The sequence below is a fragment of the Rhipicephalus sanguineus genome, chromosome 9 (genome assembly GCF_013339695.2).
Source record: "Rhipicephalus sanguineus isolate Rsan-2018 chromosome 9, BIME_Rsan_1.4, whole genome shotgun sequence".
NCBI lineage: Eukaryota > Metazoa > Arthropoda > Arachnida > Ixodida > Ixodidae > Rhipicephalus > Rhipicephalus sanguineus.
The window spans coordinates 86749692-86768561 of record NC_051184.2 but is presented as its reverse complement, the minus strand read 5'-3'; the positions used below and the strand labels follow the sequence as shown (position 1 = coordinate 86768561).

At 47.0% G+C, this 18870-nt stretch overlaps 1 protein-coding gene across 1 annotated transcript; it reads left to right on the top strand.

Moving 5' to 3' along the window:
• The first annotated feature begins 1173 nt into the window (after positions 1-1173).
• LOC119405708 (NADH-cytochrome b5 reductase 3-like) lies at positions 1174-10480 on the top strand. Its single transcript, XM_049419482.1, has 4 exons — positions 1174-1398; positions 5544-5759; positions 8480-8742; positions 10126-10480. Exons 1-4 carry the CDS (start codon positions 1174-1176, stop codon positions 10337-10339), a joined length of 918 nt encoding a protein of 305 aa, XP_049275439.1. The 3' UTR covers positions 10340-10480.
• The last annotated feature ends 8390 nt before the right edge of the window (positions 10481-18870 follow it).

The following is an 18870-nucleotide window of genomic DNA, read 5'->3' as shown; positions in this document are numbered from 1 at the left end:
GGTGACGACAAACATGAAAGCCGGCACCCAGCCGACTTCCGCATGGAGAAAACGCCGCATGCGGAGCTGGCCGACAAAAGAAGGAAAGAGTCTATATGTTGGCAGTGGCTCTCACCTACTGGCGACGTGGTTAGCTGACGGTTTACAGTGGTCCTGAACCATCCATAGAGCTTGGTGAAAGAACGCATGCAGCGAAAATGATGCGCTTCTGTAAACACCTCAGCCAACTCTTGCAGTCGTGCGGTGCGCAGCAGGGAGAGTTTACAAGCGGAGAGCGAAAAGCGTCCTCTGTTCATTCGCAGGTATGTGCTCACTCTCTTCAGAGCTGCTGAAGGCTGATGCGTGGCATCATACAGCAGCTTGCTGCTATTGGCCGATAGCTCACATAAACCAAGAGCGGAGTTTGGATAAGATAAAATTATTGCCTCTGGGTGCCGCCACCGGTCGGCGCCGCGCTCTATAGTATGCTACAAATACTCAGTAGCAACACTCGCGCGCACCGGAATCACACGGGCGGAGAGAGCGATCGCGTTTCATGACGCGCCCTCAAGGTCAGCAGGCGCGGTGAAGTAGCTTCTTTCTCCTTTGTCATCGCCTCCTGAGTAACTTCCGTCACGCTCGCCAGGACGAAAGAGAAAGTGCTTAAAGCGTACGACAATCCCTTTATAACTGAGAGTGTGGTCCATCACCCTCGTGGTTATGAGCCAGTTTACGCTAGGCGACAAAGCAAAACAAACTCCTGCAGCTCCGCCCTGCGGAGTTGCACGTATTCTTGGCGGATTCAAAAAATTTTACGACGATCGATTCGTGAGACAATAAGCTCCGATACTGGGGCCCTTTGCACCTTAGTTGAAAAAGGGACCCTTTTAATTTCTTCTAGCTCATTCGTCAATGCACTGATTTGAAAGATTACTCGGGTCACTCACTTGATGCCGCCATAAAACTTCCAGTTCACTACCAAAATTAGGGACAGGGTCCTCTGAAGAGCCATTTAGAAGCCCTACATCGCAATTATCATTCTGTCGTCGTCACCACCATCGTCATTCCAATCATCATCGTCATCTATTAGAAACCGAAAAAGCGGAAGAAGAGAAAGCGCACCCTGGCGTGTTCGGGTCCACAGTGTGCAAGTACAAGAGAAAAAGAAGGATCCTTCACTCAACAGGAGTTGACATGCGTCTGACTCGGCGTCCCGTCCTGGTCTTCCTGGCCTCCGCGGCGGCAGCGGTGGGAGCCGTGGTGCTAGCAGTACTACTGGTGCGCAAGATACGCGTCGTCTTCGCGGGCGAAGTCCTACTGACCGATGGGCGTGCCTCGTACACGGTTCGACTCCAGAAGCGCGTCTCCGTCACCCACGACGTACGCCTGCTCCGGTTTGCCCTAAAGAGCCCCCAGCAGGTGGGTGCCACACTATTCGCGAGAAATCATGCCCTCCTCCCACCATCGTCCATGTAAAAACTGCTCAGTTTTCCTACACACACAGGAGTAACCGCACACAGGCATAGGCGTGCGCACGAACGGGCAGCGGGGGGCGCCCCCCCCCCCTTCTATAACCAATGGTGGGCGTGCAATATGTGCCCCATGCTTTTACTCAGTCGGACGTATCCCATCATTGTTTAAAGAGCACGGCTACGGCCACCTCCGCTTTTGATGATAATAACGGCCGAAGGCTCTGATGTTGCATTCCAAGCACTATTTAATTCTCATCACTCCCGGAACGCCAAGGGTCAAAGGTAGGCCACTGTGAGAAGCACATCATTGCTTCATCTTAATTTTTCCCATAGTGAAGCATGTTGTAATTTGGACATGACCAAAAAAAGGGGGGGGGGGAATTCGATCAAACTATGTCCCCCCCCCCCCCATCATGGGGAACACTGCGCGCGCCTACATACACAGGAATATTCCGAGGCGTGTTTCCACTCGAGTCGCGCTCGGCGCACCCCCGCCCCCCTAATATCTTGTCTTTGCACTGCGTTGCCATAGACGAGCTTCAGTGGAAGCGGGTCAGGAAGAACGGGAGAGTGCTACGGTGGAACATTGCCCCCCCCCCCCCGCCTGCCTTCCTAATGAAGAACCCTGCGGACGCCTTTGTTTACAAGTGTTCATAGCGGGCCTAGTTGGTTTTACGGATATTATGACGACACAAAGGGAACGACATGACAGGTGAAAGAACGTCAAAGCACTTTTCTTTGTTGACCATTAATAATGACCATTGTTTCCTCCCAGGGCTTAAAGTCTCCCTTCATAGAAGGGGGGGCCCGTCCGGTTAGGGCGGCGAGCTATATGTGTGTGTGTGTGTGTGTGTGTGTGTGTGTGTGTGTGTGTGTGTGTGTGTGTGTGTGTGTGTGTGTGTGTGTGTGTGTGTGTGTGTGTGTGTGTGTGTGTGCTGGTCACGTTTCTTTTTTTTGTATTTCGAGGGCTTTCTTTGCAGCTTGGAAAATGGTACACGTGACTTTCTTTATTGCAAATAATGCAATGGGGGTTTGTGAAGACGCTCTCGAACTTTACAAATCCCATTTCATGCCTAAAGTTAATATTTAGCAGCTTAGTTAAATAATCCTAATTAGCGAATTAATTAATTACAAACAAAAATTTTTCTGTAGTGCGCAAGGTGGCTGTCAGCAATATGCAACCGATTTCCCTCGCCTGCCTCTAATATTGTATTTTTAACCCTTGGCCCAAGTTAACTGGGACACCTGGTATGTGTGCGTGTGCGTGCGTGTGTGTGTGTGGGTGAGTGTCTGTGTTTGTGTCACTATGTGTCTGTGTATGTGTGTAGTCGCCGTTCTCACATTCCACATATGTTCTGTCTGGGACGATCACAGTGTAGTGAAGGAGCTAACTGTCTCTAGAACTGAACAAACGCTTATGAAAGTTATACAAATAAATATATTATTGCTAGCGTATTCCCGGCAATTATTCAATGTGTCGATGCAGTCAAGCACTAAAAAATTGGAATTTTGTATACTATTTTTTAAAAGTAACTGGCGATGTAATGAATTAAGGTATGAGGCCAAGTGGCAAAAGCCAAATTTAACACGAAAGTGTTTTATGCCGGGGGTCCACCAAGACTTTCATGACGTATTTCCGTCACGGAAATACGTTAGCAAAATAAACGCCATCAGATGGCAAAGAAAAGACTATTATGAAAAACTTCCATTGATAGGAGTCGAACCCGTGACCTCACTTTCGCGTTATAACGATTCCTATGACACAGGGATCAGCCAACTTTTTTTTCAGAAGGTCATTTTTTGGTTTTTGGTTATGTTAGGTGTACAATTCATCGCCCATCATTTTGCTGCAAAAAGATCCTGTTTACGCAGTTTCTTTCAAAAGTTACAAGCAAAAATGTTAAACCACCCGCCATCTACGAAACCAAAACTGAAAGTGCCAGTTTTGTGTGCATCATAAGCTTAGTTTGATACGTAATATTTTTGTTGGTCATTTAACAATCATATATCAAGTGCGAAAATGTAATAATGCTCTAATAGCATCGTCAACACATCATTTTTGATCATAATAGTTAAACTTCTCACCATGCAGGTGGACGCGCAACGTCGTACATGGGTTATTTAACTCAAGGATACGTATGTGCCTGTCAATCATCAAATTTGCTTTGTATGACACTGTGTGTCATTTCAATAATGACAAGAGAAGCACATCTGATATTTTGAAGCAAGTTCCAGGATGGAAATACCTACAAATATTGAGGACTTTAGCGCTCCTGATCACCTTGTGTAAGCGCTGCACTTGTTTCAAAACTTTTTTGTTGATTTTCTCAGAACTTATATTTCTGGTATTTTATTGCAATAGCAGTTATATGGACAGTCTCGACTGGTTTTTTTCCGCCGCCGTTGACGTCGCCGTCATGTCCTTCCGGTATGAAATCCAAATTGATAAGATCCCCCCACGCATTGTATGTTCTACCGCGGATAAAAACGCGCGAGCGGGGGCGACGAACGCCGCCGATGCAGAGATCAAACGAGCCGGCCCATTTCCGTCGCTCGGAGGGTGCATGAGATAACATCACCCCGCTCGGAAGGCCTGCCATCGAAGCATACAGAAAACGCCCCGCACGTTTTTAACGACCATGAAAAGACACGAGGTGGTGGGCGGGAGGGGGGGGGGGGTTGTCGTGCGAGCAGCCACTTTGAACTTTGAATCTAAGGGCGCGATCGCGATCGCTGGCAGGCGCGCTATCTCGAAAGCCTTCACAGCGGGCGGCTCGTATACCCTTCTGCGTGCTGCGCTTTCAACGCGGAGTGACTATGCGGAGAGCATCTCTCCCTGGAGCGGCCGTATTCTGTTACATGAGCATTTTGTAGTTACGCGATATCGGATACAAAACAGTTAGCTGCCATCCTGACTTGGCCTAACACTACAATTTGTTGCTATCGCACTCATTGCTTCGCCCTTGTGGTGAAACTGGCTTTTTTTTCCGTACGCGAACATTAATAACTTTTTTGCTAAAAATTATTTTTCACTGAAACATAGCACACTTCCTTATCACACTAGTAGGTGTGCAATGAACTTTAATAAGCAAAATTGTGCCACAAGATTTAATATGGATGCCTGTTACACGAAGGTGCCCCTCGTGCTAGTGCATAATTTTTTGGTTATTTAATCACTATGTATTTAATATTCATCTGATCTCATTTGTTTTGGTTCATTGCACTGAACAGAGCTTCTTTTATGCCCCTACAAAAATTATGTTTTTCACTGAGAGGGATTAGAGTTAGGAGTGTTCGCGTAAGGCCCATCTCTAATGAAATTATCAATTATGAAAAATTAACAAAAAAATGGTACTTAATTTATAATGCTCACATGTGCTAAACAGGTGTGCTTTTTAATGTAGGCTAACAGTCTCTAGTGCTTATCTCTTTTCAAAAATTTTTTTCCGACACTTAGCCCCATACCTTAAATATATATCAGCTGAAAGCAGATAGCTCTAGCTGCAACGCAAAATATACATTAGTTGACTCACTGCATTGAGAACCCCAGGCACGACAACGCTATATTTTTTCACACCTACTTGCATAAAAAAGTAGGCAAAATGCATGTGCCTTTGGCATTATGCCAGGCTCGTAATGCACAACTAAAGGAATGAAAATTGACTGGTAACCTACTGAGACCAAGGTCAACCTTCACTGATTCACGATGAGGCAGCTCCACGCTCAGGTGCCTCGTGAAACAGTATGCTGTGCCAAGGAGCTTATTCGAACAGAGTGGTAACCTGTGGTGTGAGCAGTGTCTCGGGGAACTGCATTCAGCTCTACGACAATACGTGTTGTTTTTTTGTGTTTTGCTGACGCCACGTCAACCGAATAATCGCGGTTAAACCATTATTCGGAAAATTGAGGAATTCAACTTCACCGCACAAATTAATACTGGTAAAAAATACGCTCCACCGCTTATCAAATGGATGCTGCAGACCTACAGCTGACCTGCCGAAGAGGGGGCCGGGCCCCTCCTTAAAAAAAATGGAGAGGGGGCCGGGCCCCCCTGGGGCCCCCCTGGCTCTAAGCCCTGTTTCCTCCTCGTAGAAACTGGGCTTCCGCGTGGGCGAGCACGTGCTGCTGAACGCATGCATCGGCGGCCGCACAGTGATGAGGCCGTACACGCCCGTCAGCCGCGTAGACCATCGCGGCAGCTTCGACATCATGGTCAAGATTTACCCGGCGGGCGTGTCCAGAAAGTACCCCAACGGGGGCCTCATGAGCCAATACCTGGACACCCTCCGGGCGGGAGACAAGATTGAGGTACCCATACCTGCTTAATTACCATGGTTGTCTTTGAGTCTAACGTTGGTACGAAGCTAGTAACGGTTAAAATACAGAGCAGTGGACACGTACTGCTTGCTTATAACTGAGTTTGAACGCCAGACAGTTGTGTACTTTGGGGACCGAGACTAAGAAATCGATTAAACCAATTACAAAGAACGGCAGCTCATGTTACGTTGGCCAGAAGTACTCAGTGGTCAGTTTTCATTTAGGAAGACAAGATTACGCTTAAGACATCCTACAACCGTAAGCATGCCAACAACAAAAAAAATGTTATAATTGCATATGCAGCACACCAATAGTTTCGTATTCATTCTATTATGAAGACTTCCTTTCGAAGTTCCATCTTCATCGTGATGTCCCCTTTCACTTGCGTCATGAGAAATGCAGGTCACACCTGACTACCGCAATGACACTTCCAGTCGTTCGGGAGACTATCGAGTACACGACAGTGCTTTTAGTTTAACTCCCGATTCCATTTCTAGTCAACTTTTATTTCCGATTCAACTTTGTCTTATATTCACAGCCGTTACTAACTTTCGCTCATAACCCTTTCTGATTGACCAGCTTGGTTACAGTTGACTGACTTCCGGTCTAATTTGGCCTAGAAGTACAATTACAGCGCAAACACAAAGACGCACCACAAACAAAGAAACGACGCACACAAGCGCTGTTTTTTTGTTTTGTTTTTTACTATCAACTCACTTTGTTTCGGCGATTGTCAATGCATATATACCTCCAAGGCAGCCTTACCGCACATGCGCCACGCAATCGACATAAAAACAAAAGGGAAACAGAGTGGCACAAGGAATCGGTGTATTACATACGCGAAGAAATTAAATCAAAATTCAGATGAGTGCAGGGACAGAGACGTGTCGCTTATGCAAAGATGAACAGTTTTTCTGATATTGCCACGTGCGTTTCTTATTATCCCTTTTGCTGTATTCATTTTTCGCCCACAAAGACTGTCAGCAACGTTCAGCGCAAACCGCTCCTCATTGTTCGAGATGCTTCGCGATTATTGTATATCGTTTTGTTAAGATTGCGCGCAAGACGCGAACACACGAGCTTATTCTAGAACTTGCGCGACAACCAGCGAAAACGCTGGAATATTCGACGGCACCTGTATAAATGCCGACGCGCTTCACCGCTTGCCAGTTGATCGATGGTCGACGCTCTGTTCGCCGCTATCAGTGTATTGCTTTCAGTTTCCCGGCCACAAGTTCGGCCAGATAAACAGTTTCATCTCTGACGTGCTGACTGCTGCCTTCGTCGACATCACGACCACGTGACAATATGAAAGGCTTCTAAAGCCAGCCGCGCCTGCTCATTGTGGCTCCTGCCGACACACACAGCGTTTGTGTGTGTCGTTTCTTTCTTTGTGGTGCGTCTTTGCGGTTGCGCTGTAATTGTACTTCTAGGCTTATGAACCAACTAGGCCCAAAAGAAGTTTTGCTGTAATTTAACCTACTTCCGGTCTACAGTTACACATAACTTCTGCATGCCTCTACTTCTGACTGACATTATAATCTATGTCGCATATCTGACGAATGAATAGAACATCTTACCGCTTCATGCCTTACCAACAACGCCGAATGTCTCCCCTTGTGAACCTCTGACGCCTCGGTTTCGAGCACAGCAGGCGGATGCTCCAACCATTCGGTCACCACCGCACATCACCCCAAAGTGATATAGCGGAACTCCAGCGTGCTTCTTTGAACGGCTATAAGACTAGTTGCGAATACAAAGGCACAATAAATTCTTCGCCAATATGCGACCTAAACAAAATGTTACCAAGCAAAAGAAACTGGAGAAAAAGAGGCGGCGCCCTGAGAAAGAACAACTCCGATATGCTGTGAAAGGAAGCTTCGCAGTATGTAGTCAAAGTGGAACTGACACGAAAATTTTTGGTTGTCCCTTTCTAGCGTCAAATGAAAGGCCAATCCTTGAGGAAAAACTGGTATGGCGCAAAGAAGACGGGGACGAAGCAAAGACACGAACTGACAGACACGGGCACTACTAGCTATACTGGCGCGTGAAGTCGCCCGTGTCTGTCAGTTCGTGTCTTCGCTTCGTCCCCGTCTTCCTTGCGCCATACCAGTTTTTCCTCAAGTAATGAACCAACTAGCTCGGCAACAAGCCCTTTTGAAAGGCCAAGCCCTCCATAGCCAAGAACATTTACTGGTAAGCGTGAGTTAACTGTGAAAAATAATTACAATACGTTCTTAAAACTAGCATCAGTTCCTACTGTGCCCTGACGTCACGACACGGTGTGAGCTTCTCGTCACGCACTCGCTCAAGACATTTCCGCGTTGGTGACACAAGCGGACATTTTGAATCTTTTAGTACGTGACGTCATCACTACTAGCCATACTGGCGCGTGAAGTCACCAGAATTTGCAATGTAGCCAGGCGTCACGCTAGTGTCGATGTCAGTAGGTGCGCCATGCAAAAATGGGCTTTAATATCAAAATGCAATAAGTTATAAGCATTTAGTGAGCTTTATTCTTGCTCAGAACCGTCTCTCTATACGGTAGACATGTATGATGTAATAAACTCGACTTTGAAAATTGGTGTCTGTACCCCTTTAAAACAGGGCCCGATGGACCTACTACCCTTCTTTTCCACTGCGGCATATCTAATGCTAACGCATTGAAATTGCTGTCCACACTCCTTTAACGTGCTTCTCCGCTGCCACAGATTCAGGGACCCAGGGGTCGCTTCGTGTACGAAGGGCGCGGCCAATTCGCCACTGCCGACGGACACCGGCTGCCACTCGTCACTCGACTGGGACTGGTGGCGGCAGGAAGTGGCGTCACCCCGATGCTGCAACTGCTGAGACACCTTGTCGCTGACAAAGCAGACCAGACGTCGGTCATGATGATCGACGTCAATTCCAGCGAGCAAGATATCATCGCACGCCAGGAACTGGACGAGTACACCAAGGACCACGGTGCCTTCAGGTCGGTACGCACGAAAGCGCCTGACGACCTTTGCGGTAGTTTAAGTACGCCACTTTGGTACAGCAACATGTCAAGATCGCGGGTTAACTCACCAAGCAGAGCGACGTAATCAGGGTATGTTAATTGCGGTACATGATGATATATGTTGAGGAGACATAGGGGAAAAATCAGGAGCCCTTGCTTTATTAAACTGCTCAGCGCAAAAATTTAGACACGGTAGACATAGAAAAGACGAGAACCAGCGCAGACTTCCAACTGATTTTTATTACAAGGACGCACAAATATATAGGCTGCAGACAAAGATAAGATCACATGCTTATCCAAGAACGCAAAGACCAAAGAAACTAAAAAGGCAAGAAGAAACCACCCCCCCCCCCCAAAAAAAAAAAAAACAAGAGATCACCCTTGAACACCACGTGCCGAAGACTTTAAATGCGCCAATTCTTTTTCTGATAAGAATATGGACGGTCTGCTGATGCAACTTCCTTGAGCCATTGTTGCAGCCTCAATTATGATTCTAGTACCTTCGTTAGGCTGTGACGCGAGAACTCTTGCTTTTTCAAACAATGGCTGGCATCCACATTCAGAACAATGAGAGGCTAAAAAACCGTCCCTTCCCACATTTCTTACTTTCAGGCAATGTTCCCGTAGTCTTACATTAAGGCACCTGCCTGTCTGACCAACGCACCTCAGTCCACAAGACAAATAATGGGATGCCAACTAGCCCAATCCCACACTTTATTTCTGCCCTTGCTTTATCGGGAAAATGGGGGCAAGCGAAGTTTGGCGTCCGCATGCTACGGAATACCTTTCTTTCTTTCTTTCTTCCTTTCTTTCTTTCTTTCTTGCTTTCTTTCTTTCTTTCTTTCTTTCTTTCTTTCTTTCTTTGGCGCTGCGCATTGCTGCCTCCTAACCGTTTCCTTCCTCCTTGCCGGGAATTGGACCTTCATTCACGTGCTTAGGAGCGCAACTCTTCAGTTGCTACAGGCAACAACGACGGTCATGGGTTCATATCCAGGCAACAAGGAAATGTGGCAACGTGAAATGACAAGTGACCTCGATGAAAGATGAGATTGCCATATGAGAAACGGCTGACCGCCAACAAGCCCACGATCCAGAGAGCAATCAGCTATCGTTAATGGCGCATGCGAATTCACACGTGACCGGCGCACATTCGAAGGCCGCCTTTCTGTACACTCACCGGCGCTGGGTTTTTCGCCTACGTACGCCGCCGCCGCCACCAAATAACGTAGCTAGTAACAAGTTTCGCTTGCAAAACAAATAATGCACCTTATGCTCTACTAGGCTTCATGTATGGTTAAATGATTATTCTGCTGCCGAGTGCATTTTCTTCATCGAAGTTCATTCGACCTCTGTACGCAGCATACGCCATGTGCTGAGCAGGCCACCCACGAGCGAACACATGGTGGACTACGTGCCAGGTCCCTTGAACCTGGAGATCCTGACAGAGCACCTCCCACCGCCGGACTCTGGGACGATGGTGCTCTGCTGTGGACCGCCTCTGTTCATCGCCGAAATATGCGAGCCAGCACTCCGGCACATTGGACACAAGCCCAACCGGGTGCTCTGCTTTTGAACGCCCGTGCCTTGTTGTTCAGCACGTGTTTTGCGGCTCGCGCTCGAAGACGAAATATTTTATTTGAATTGCCGAGTTTGTCGACCTATATGACTTGTTTATGCGGACGCCAGTAGAACGCAAAGCGATCACAAACTAATAAAGGTGTATTAAAAAATGATAGATGGCTTGCAGTGACCTCAATGAAACCGCCATGTTGGGCACTAACATGGTGGGATGCCAAGTTTGTGATATCAAATAAACGTTATCAGCAAACCTAATGCGGGTTCTTTCGTTATTCACGCACAAAGGGCAAAAGTACTCCAGTGGGATCGTTATGAGATGCCTTGAAGTCAGTTAAAGCTACTATGAGTTAAAGCTCATATGATGCCGTGTGCAAGCTATCAATACGAGCAACCTATAAGCAGTGAAAAAAACTGGCTTAGACCTGCACTCAATCTTCAAATGCCTTAGCTTCTTTTTTGCGAAAGGTTCCAGGCGGAGCCGGTCACGGTCAAGAATTTCGATGCGGACCGAACGGGCTCGATCGCGATCAAACCCTACCGGTACTTGACTACACTCCAAGACGACAAAAGGCTTATTTGAGTCGTAATTTCTCCACACAATCGTTATCTATATTGTGCGCCTTTCCCAGCATTATCGCCACGCGCTCGGCATCTTTCCGGCATGTGTATATACCGGGTGTTCAAAATTAAGCTTTATGGTTTTCTTAAAATTCAACACTGGGAGGCACGTGAAAACCACATTTGCAGATAAGTTATGTATCCAGGGGGACACAAAGTGAGACAATAATTATCGCTGTCAGCCACCCAATTAACTAAGATTGAATAATGAACTTCATGAGTGCAGAATGCGGTCATGTTTGTATTGAAAAGTTGGAGGCAGTCGCGTTTCTACGCAGTTCCACTTGGAAGAATTCGTCTAGCATGTATGTGCCCCGAGATATCCTGCTCCAAAGTTAATTGCTGTTTGCATGATTACGCATGCAAGACAGTGAGCATTGGTGCAAAGCTCCTCCTCGATGTGCCGCGGCAGTTGCGGGCGGCGTTTAATCTGACAAGGAGTCGAAGGCATAGGCAAAGATGATAACAGTTACCCTTTTGCTACCGGCTGGCGATAGCAAGCAATGACTGCTCGTTACATCAGGGTGGGACATTGCGCGATCCTCACCGTCTCGCATGCGTAATCATGCAAACCGCAATTGAACTTTGCAGCGGGATATCTTGGGACACAGACATGCTAGAAGAATTATTCCAAGTGGAACTGCGTAGAAACGCGCCTGCCTCCAACTTTTCAATATAAGCATGCCCGCTTGCTGCACTCATTAAAAAGTTAATTAATCAATTTTAGGTAATTGGGCGGCTGACAGCGATAATCGTCTCACTTTGTGTCTCCCTGGATACATAACTTATCTGCAAAGGTGGTTTTCACGTGCCTCCCAGTGTTGAATTTTGAGAAAACCATAAAGCTTTATTTTGAACACCCGGTATACACGCATATGTATATACCCATAATTTGGCATATGTATATACACATGTACATGTACAAACGCATGCACGAACATACTTAAACCAAAGGTTTATGTATGTTTTTCGTGGGAATCTGACACACAGTGGGTTTTTGTGCGTGCTCAGTGAAGATAACCCGTGCCTATCGTAAAAAAAGTGTGAAATGTTTCAATTTGCCCGTTTCTCAAAAATGTAAAGGTGGACCTATGCTCGAATAACACTTTTTTTATTTCTCGGAGAGTGCAATGTATAGGGGTCGACCTATATTCGTGCAACTGCAAAGGTGCGCTAAGTGAACGCAGCCGCCCCGCCACGTTGGTCTAGTGGTTATGGCACTCGACTGCTGACCCGAAGGCCGCGGGATCTAATCCCGGCAGCGGCGGCCGCATTTTCGATGGAGGCGAAACTGCTTGAGGCCCGTGTACTTAGATTTAGGTGCAGGTTAAAGAACCCCAGGTGGTCGAAATTTCCGGAGCCCTCCACTACGGCATCCCTTATAATCATATCGTGGTTTGGGGACGTTAAACCCCAACAATTATTATTACCATACATAAAGTATGATTGACCACACGCACCCCTCCTGAAAAAAAAGAAATCTGCCTACGCCCCTGATCACGATTTTGCTCTATCCGGATGCACACGGCCACGTATTGCGATAGTAAGCTGCCGCCTGTAGTGTTGTGCAGGGCTGGGCAAAGATACCTTGAAATTGTGTCGCGATACCATAGAATATACTCGCGCAAAAAGTATTTGAGATACAGATACAATATACTTCCGGAATTATTGTAACCGATACGATACTTCCCAATAGTATCTTAAGATACTTCAATACATTTGCAGATTTGTTATTATAGATCGATATAATGAAGCAGCAAACACCTCTTTACACGAGTGTTCGAAATTTTCTCAACTGCGACCTACTTTGTTTATATTTTAATGAAATATCTGTTAGCATATAAAAATCTTTGTCTCTCTTGCTTAAAATATATTCTTTTCTTTCCGAAACAGCTTATTTGGATTATTTTGGCTGCCTAACAAGACAGCTATTTATACGCTGCGGTGTTAGTGTTTTTCCTTGTCACTTTTGTAATTGATGGGAGTCGCTGCTGTGCTTACCAAGCAGCCAGCAGGTTGCCATCTAGTACAAGAACCTCAATAAGAAGCCTCCGCAGGATGGCACAAATATTGGCGTGGAGCTTTACTTGTCGGTAAACGTACTACCGTTTTCGCAATGCGGGATCACCCGAGAGGTGCACAGCAGCAACAACGCTTTTACGGATAGTCTTTTTAGGGGCGAAGCTCCTTTGAGTGTGGGGCTGTCGCTCCTCTGTAGTATGTAGTAGGAGTAGTAGTAGGTAGCCATCTCTAGTTCTTGGAGTGTTCACTAGATGGCGCTGCCGTAGCCTCCTCTAGTTCTCAGAAAGATCCCTAGATGGCGCGGAGGCGCTCGCTGCGTTGCAGATGCGTGCTCTAGCCCCCCCCCCCCTCTCTCTCTCGCCTCGCGAGGCCGACGCAGGCAGCGTCTGCTAGCAAGTTTCTTGATTCAAAAAACCGAGTGCTCGCGCTTCATAACCGTTTACTGACCACCCCGTATATATAGGCACTGGATTTTGACCTCCAAGGTAGTGCTAGTGTGAGATTTCTCCTGTGCGTGATTAAAGAATAAAAATTCACAGCGTGCATGTAAAATTAAACTGAGCTGCAAGTCGCCATGACTCTCATCGACGCTTTAGTATAAACGCGCCCGATCTCACGTCGTTGATGATGTACTCGGCAGAATTCACGGAAGATTCACATATGGCGCGTGTCATTGGTGGAAGGCAATCGTTCGATTTAGTGCGGCGACGTACGCTAGGGGCATCGTTGTAATGAAGGGACCGCGTAAACCAACAGTACAATAAAAGTTTGATGTTTAATATATACACGGTGTTTCTCATGTGTTTACTTGATCATATACTGGGCGAATTACTCGGAGTATTCACGGTTTACCGATGATTCCCTCCGGAGCTTCGCCCCACTCATCATCATTCACCCCGTGTATATGCTGTGGATATTTTTTTAGGGGCGAAGCACCTTAAAGGGACCGGCAACTGCCCAGAACATGAAATGAGATGACTCCACTAATGGAAAGATTGTCCATCGCATTGACTCAAACCAACCCTGTTTTCATCGTGAGAGATGGATTTATATTTGTATTTCTTAATTGAAAGTCGCGAAAAATGACCTGTGGCGCCTCTGGCGGCAGAAACATGAACGATTCGATGAACCCGGTCCCGTGACCGTTGGTTGCTGTACGCGATCGACGATTTGTTGGTTAGTATTGAAATATTGTTCGTTTCTTTATATTAAAAATTATTACTTCATAAAAATGTACATATAGGCCTGCGTTAGTAGTACGCATTCATGCGGCGCTGCCTTCGCGTGGCGTAATGATCACATGCTCGTCAGCGCGTCTTGAGCAACTTTTCAGCGTGCTCATGCAACCGTGCACGCAGTTTCCAGGTAGCTAAGATTTTGGAGCGAAATAGTTTTGCTACCTACGCCTTGTCTCAGAAATGACGCGCGCTGCTACTCGGCGCGGCCGCGCATATGCGTAGTGATGTTATCGATGACTTGGCTTGGCTCGTGCATCGAGAGAATAACGATGCCGGGACAAGCCACACATGACACAGGCGCAGGCAACCTTGGACGCATGCGCACACAACGCGGTACAGATACATGGAAGGTGTATAATACCACATGATCTCTTTGTAACAGCTTGTTATTTTGAAAAATAGTTCAAAAGCTATAAATAAAGGTGCATGGTTAAGCATAGTTATCGGAACTCCTGCGAAAGCAGAACAACGATAGCTTTCACGAATCGCGAGAAGGGCTGGTCGCATCCCTATCAATTCTCACTGTTGCTGGAGGAAAGGTTCGTCCGTGTTTAGAGCCTTTCAGATCGAAAGACACTGCTTGTAAAATAACTACATGCTTTTGGGATTAACTACTGCAGCTACAAACACTGCGAAGGCTGAGCTTTCTGTCGCGCCGTAAAAAAAATGGGTCGAGAAAAATCACTTGTCGGTCCCTTTAAGACCTCACAATGTCCGTTCGTCCGCCGTAGTTTACAGTCGAAGCGCAGGTGCAAAACAGCTGTGCATAAACCGTCTACAGAGCGAGCATAGCGCGCATATTGTTTAAAGATAGACCTAGAGTCACTGGAAAATCAGAGTACCGCAAAGGTAGGCTGCACGCGGGCAACATTGGGGGACGGCGGCCATGTCCCTTCCAGACCGTCCGGCGCGTTGCTAGCGTGTGTTGAGAAGTGGCCGATCTTTTAGCCTCAGTGCCGTGTTACGCTCGGCAGAACGGCATTATATGTGTGTGTTTCTTCAAGAGGATATTAGAAGTGATTTCGAGTCATCGACAGGTATGGATCGACTGCGCGGTTAGCGGTGTAACCAATGAAACGTACGGCGAATGTTGCCATGTGCTCGCGAACTCTCTTCATGGCTTCATCGGTCTCTTTTCGTGTCACGCCCGGGCGTGTTCGCTAGGTCTGGATCTGTAAACATCGTTGCATTAGCGCAGTGACATCGTGCGAGATGCCATTTACTTCGACATTTGGTGAATCTTGACTGTGTGCGCTAGCTTTGCAGTCGGTGTTCAGGTGCACTGCACTCGAGAACGTTATCGAACAACATCGAGAACATTCAACATTGCGTCCTTCGACTGATCGTTGACGCATAGCTTGCTTGCGCACCGTGCTTGCTGTTCAGCTGGTTGATATGTGTAATAGAAGTTGTGTGTGTACGGTAATTGGAAGTTGTGCGCGACGTCTTGATTCGGCACGCCAGCAGCCGAACGCACGGGCGAATCGGCGTGCGGTAGGTAAGGTGCATCTTATCTTACGATACGTAGAAAATAGGCCATCAAAAATGATTGACATGACTACTTAATTGTTTCATTTCCTATTTCTTGTCTCCTCAATATTCCCAACGTTGCAATGAATTTGCAAATATTTTGCTGTTTCCGACAAAACATTTCTTTTTTTGGCGTTGCCAGCGCGTAAACAGCTGGGGTTCGGTTTCTGCACTGCTACACATTTTTTTCATCATGCACTTTAATTAAAACTTCCTCGGCACGGTGATTTATGTTCTTTTGATCAGAAATAGCACATCCCGGAATTTTTAAAGCGCATGCTACTGCAACACAGTATGTATATAGACCTAGGGCTCTCATAAAATCGACTCCCTCAATGCGTGGGATCTGCTTTTTTTTTTTTTTTTTTGCTGTGACCATTTCTCACCAACTATACAGTATTTTAAGGGTACGCTCGGTGCAATGCAGCATTAGCGGCATTTTTTGCAACAAATTTAACTATACGCTTGATAACATTGCCTTATACCAAGTTTATCAACGGAGTTCCACGCTTCTGTTTTGTGCAATGCCAAATATCATGCCACAATTGCCTTCAAGGTATACCAGTAAACAGTTATTATTTTATTAAATCTTCGATTTCGCTCTCGTGCGTGGCACGCTTATAACGCGGATAGCATGCGTAATCTGTTCAACAGATCGAGATATAAACAGCCGAGCAAATAGAAAGGTATGTAGTTTGCAATATCGCTGACCATAGCGAACCGAAAAGGTGAAATATCCTGTCGCATAAGATCTTTTCCAGCAAAGTTAGTGTAGTTCACTGCAGGAAGGAGTGTTATTCGAGGGGGGCGAATTCGTTCAGGGCAACTATGCAGCCACGAAGAATGGCGCTCTTTGACATTAATCTTTCCCACACGGCAAACGAGATTCCCAGAGTAGCTCACCAGTAACGTTCGATTGATGGTGAGCTACTCTCTTCTGGCATCTGCATGCAGTGGCGTAGCCAGGGAGTGGCACACCGAGCCGTGCCCTCCCCCCCCCCCCCCCACCGAAAAAAATGTCTCCTTACGCCCCTGTCTGCATGACGCGTTTAAAATAGCGACGAAGTACTTCTGGGGACCGCGGTACTGCTAAATGTCCGGCCACGCTCTGCATTGAACGCGCCTGCACCCAAAGCGCTTGGAAGGGATATGGCGGCGAGAGGTCACGTGATGCGAATAAGCCAATCGCGGCGGCGGCGGCGCGCGGAAAACAGATGCGATACTCTGAAAATTTTCCAGTGACTCTAGATAGACCGTACTCGGCGCGCCGCCGCTCGAAAGCTGCTCGAAAACAAGCGCATCGATTAACAGGTGAAACATGCGCAAAACCGTCCACAGAGCGCGCGTAGCGCGCACATTGTCCCAAAATAGACCGTACTGGGCGCGGCGCCGCGCGACCTCGTCTTTGCCAACTTCAGGCTAGATCCGATCGGAGAACCATTGGCTCTAATTTCACGGACCACAAAGCAGTAATAATGAAGCCAAAACGGAATCCACAACTCAGCACGACATACGACTTACGACCAATAAAACACACGCGTTGTCACTCATTTACATACGCGACTGGGCATGTCACGGGAGATTGACGGTTACCGAACGATCACCAGTGTCCCGCCCACTCACGATCATTCACTTCGAGGATATGCGTGGATTTCTTTTTGCGACACATAGCGTATACATTGAGGACATAAAGCAGCAATGACGCCTTTCATATTCGTTTCATATTCACACCCGATTTCATAGCCATTGGAGACACCAACGCTACCAACATGACAGCGGCTGGGCCTGATGAAGATTGGCCTGCCCTAAGTACACATTGGAAGGTATACGATGACATGGTGTCGGAAGAAGAGTGCGACATATTTCAGTCGCCACTGAATCGAAACCACCACACTTTTCTCAAATAGGATACGCTCTCTGGCAATTTATCAGCGAGCTTGCCAACGTCAAGGCAAAACGAAACACAAAGCTTCCATCCTGAAGTGATGGATCTGACGTCACCAAGTATAGGCTCGGCGAGCACTACGAAGCGCGAGCTGACACGTTCTCCCGGTCCGCTGTCAAGTCCCTGGGTGGTGAAACCTGCACCTCTCGTCACTCAGCTGACCCCAGACGAAACGGACGACATAGACGACACTCGTAACCACGAAGAAAATTGCCTGCGTATCGTTGCCAGAGCTGTTACGAAGGCGGAGACTTTCACGGAACCGTCGAACGCCGCTATAATCATTCAGAATAAGCGGCCAACCAGCAGGAAGGTGAGCACCACAGGTGTGGTCTTAAACGAAGTTCCAAAAGAAAGAGTGCCGAGAACCTCCGGTAATCACGTTCCTTCGGCACGCGACGCCACGGGGCACCTTTCACAAGCCACAGAGAACGCATCATCGGGGACTCAAGCGAGGACTTCTGAAACGCCCACAAGAGTAAGAGCTTCAACTCATCCCAGGGAGGAGTCAGTACTTGTGAGCAGTTCTCCGAAGGCGTCCAACAAATCGGTTACCCCTAATGAGAGTGTCCACCAAAGTACAGTCTACACAGCGACGTCTCCAGACGACCGAGAAAGAAAAGCTTTGAAATATTCACCTCCCGTTAAAAACGCTTCTAGAGACGGCATCAAGAAAGAACTGGGAACGCAGTACGTAAACACGGACGCACCAAGAAAGGATCTGCCTTCTGAAGGTTTCACGCATCATAAGGTAACCCTCGCAACCTCGAAGTTTCGTCCATCCCTGGTAACAAGCCCTACACGGCACTCCGTGAAGTTAGAGGACGCAAACACTGCAACTATTGAGGCGTTCGGGAAACCAAGGGGGTCATCGTCGGTTGTCGTTCCAGAGCACCAAAGAGAGCAACAACACCTCGCCTTATTTCAAAGGCATTGGGTATTTATTTACTTATTTATTTAAAAATACCTTACAGGCCTCCGTTGAGGCATTCTGTAAGGGGGGCAGTACAAAAAAGTGGACTTCCGTAGTGGTTACATAATACAAAGTTCATAAACAGCGGTCATGTAGCAGATAACATAATAAGAAGAGCAGTACAAAATAATTAGTTCATCAGCAATGATAACAAAAAAATCAACGCTAGCAAAGATAAAACATATAATAAGGAAATATTC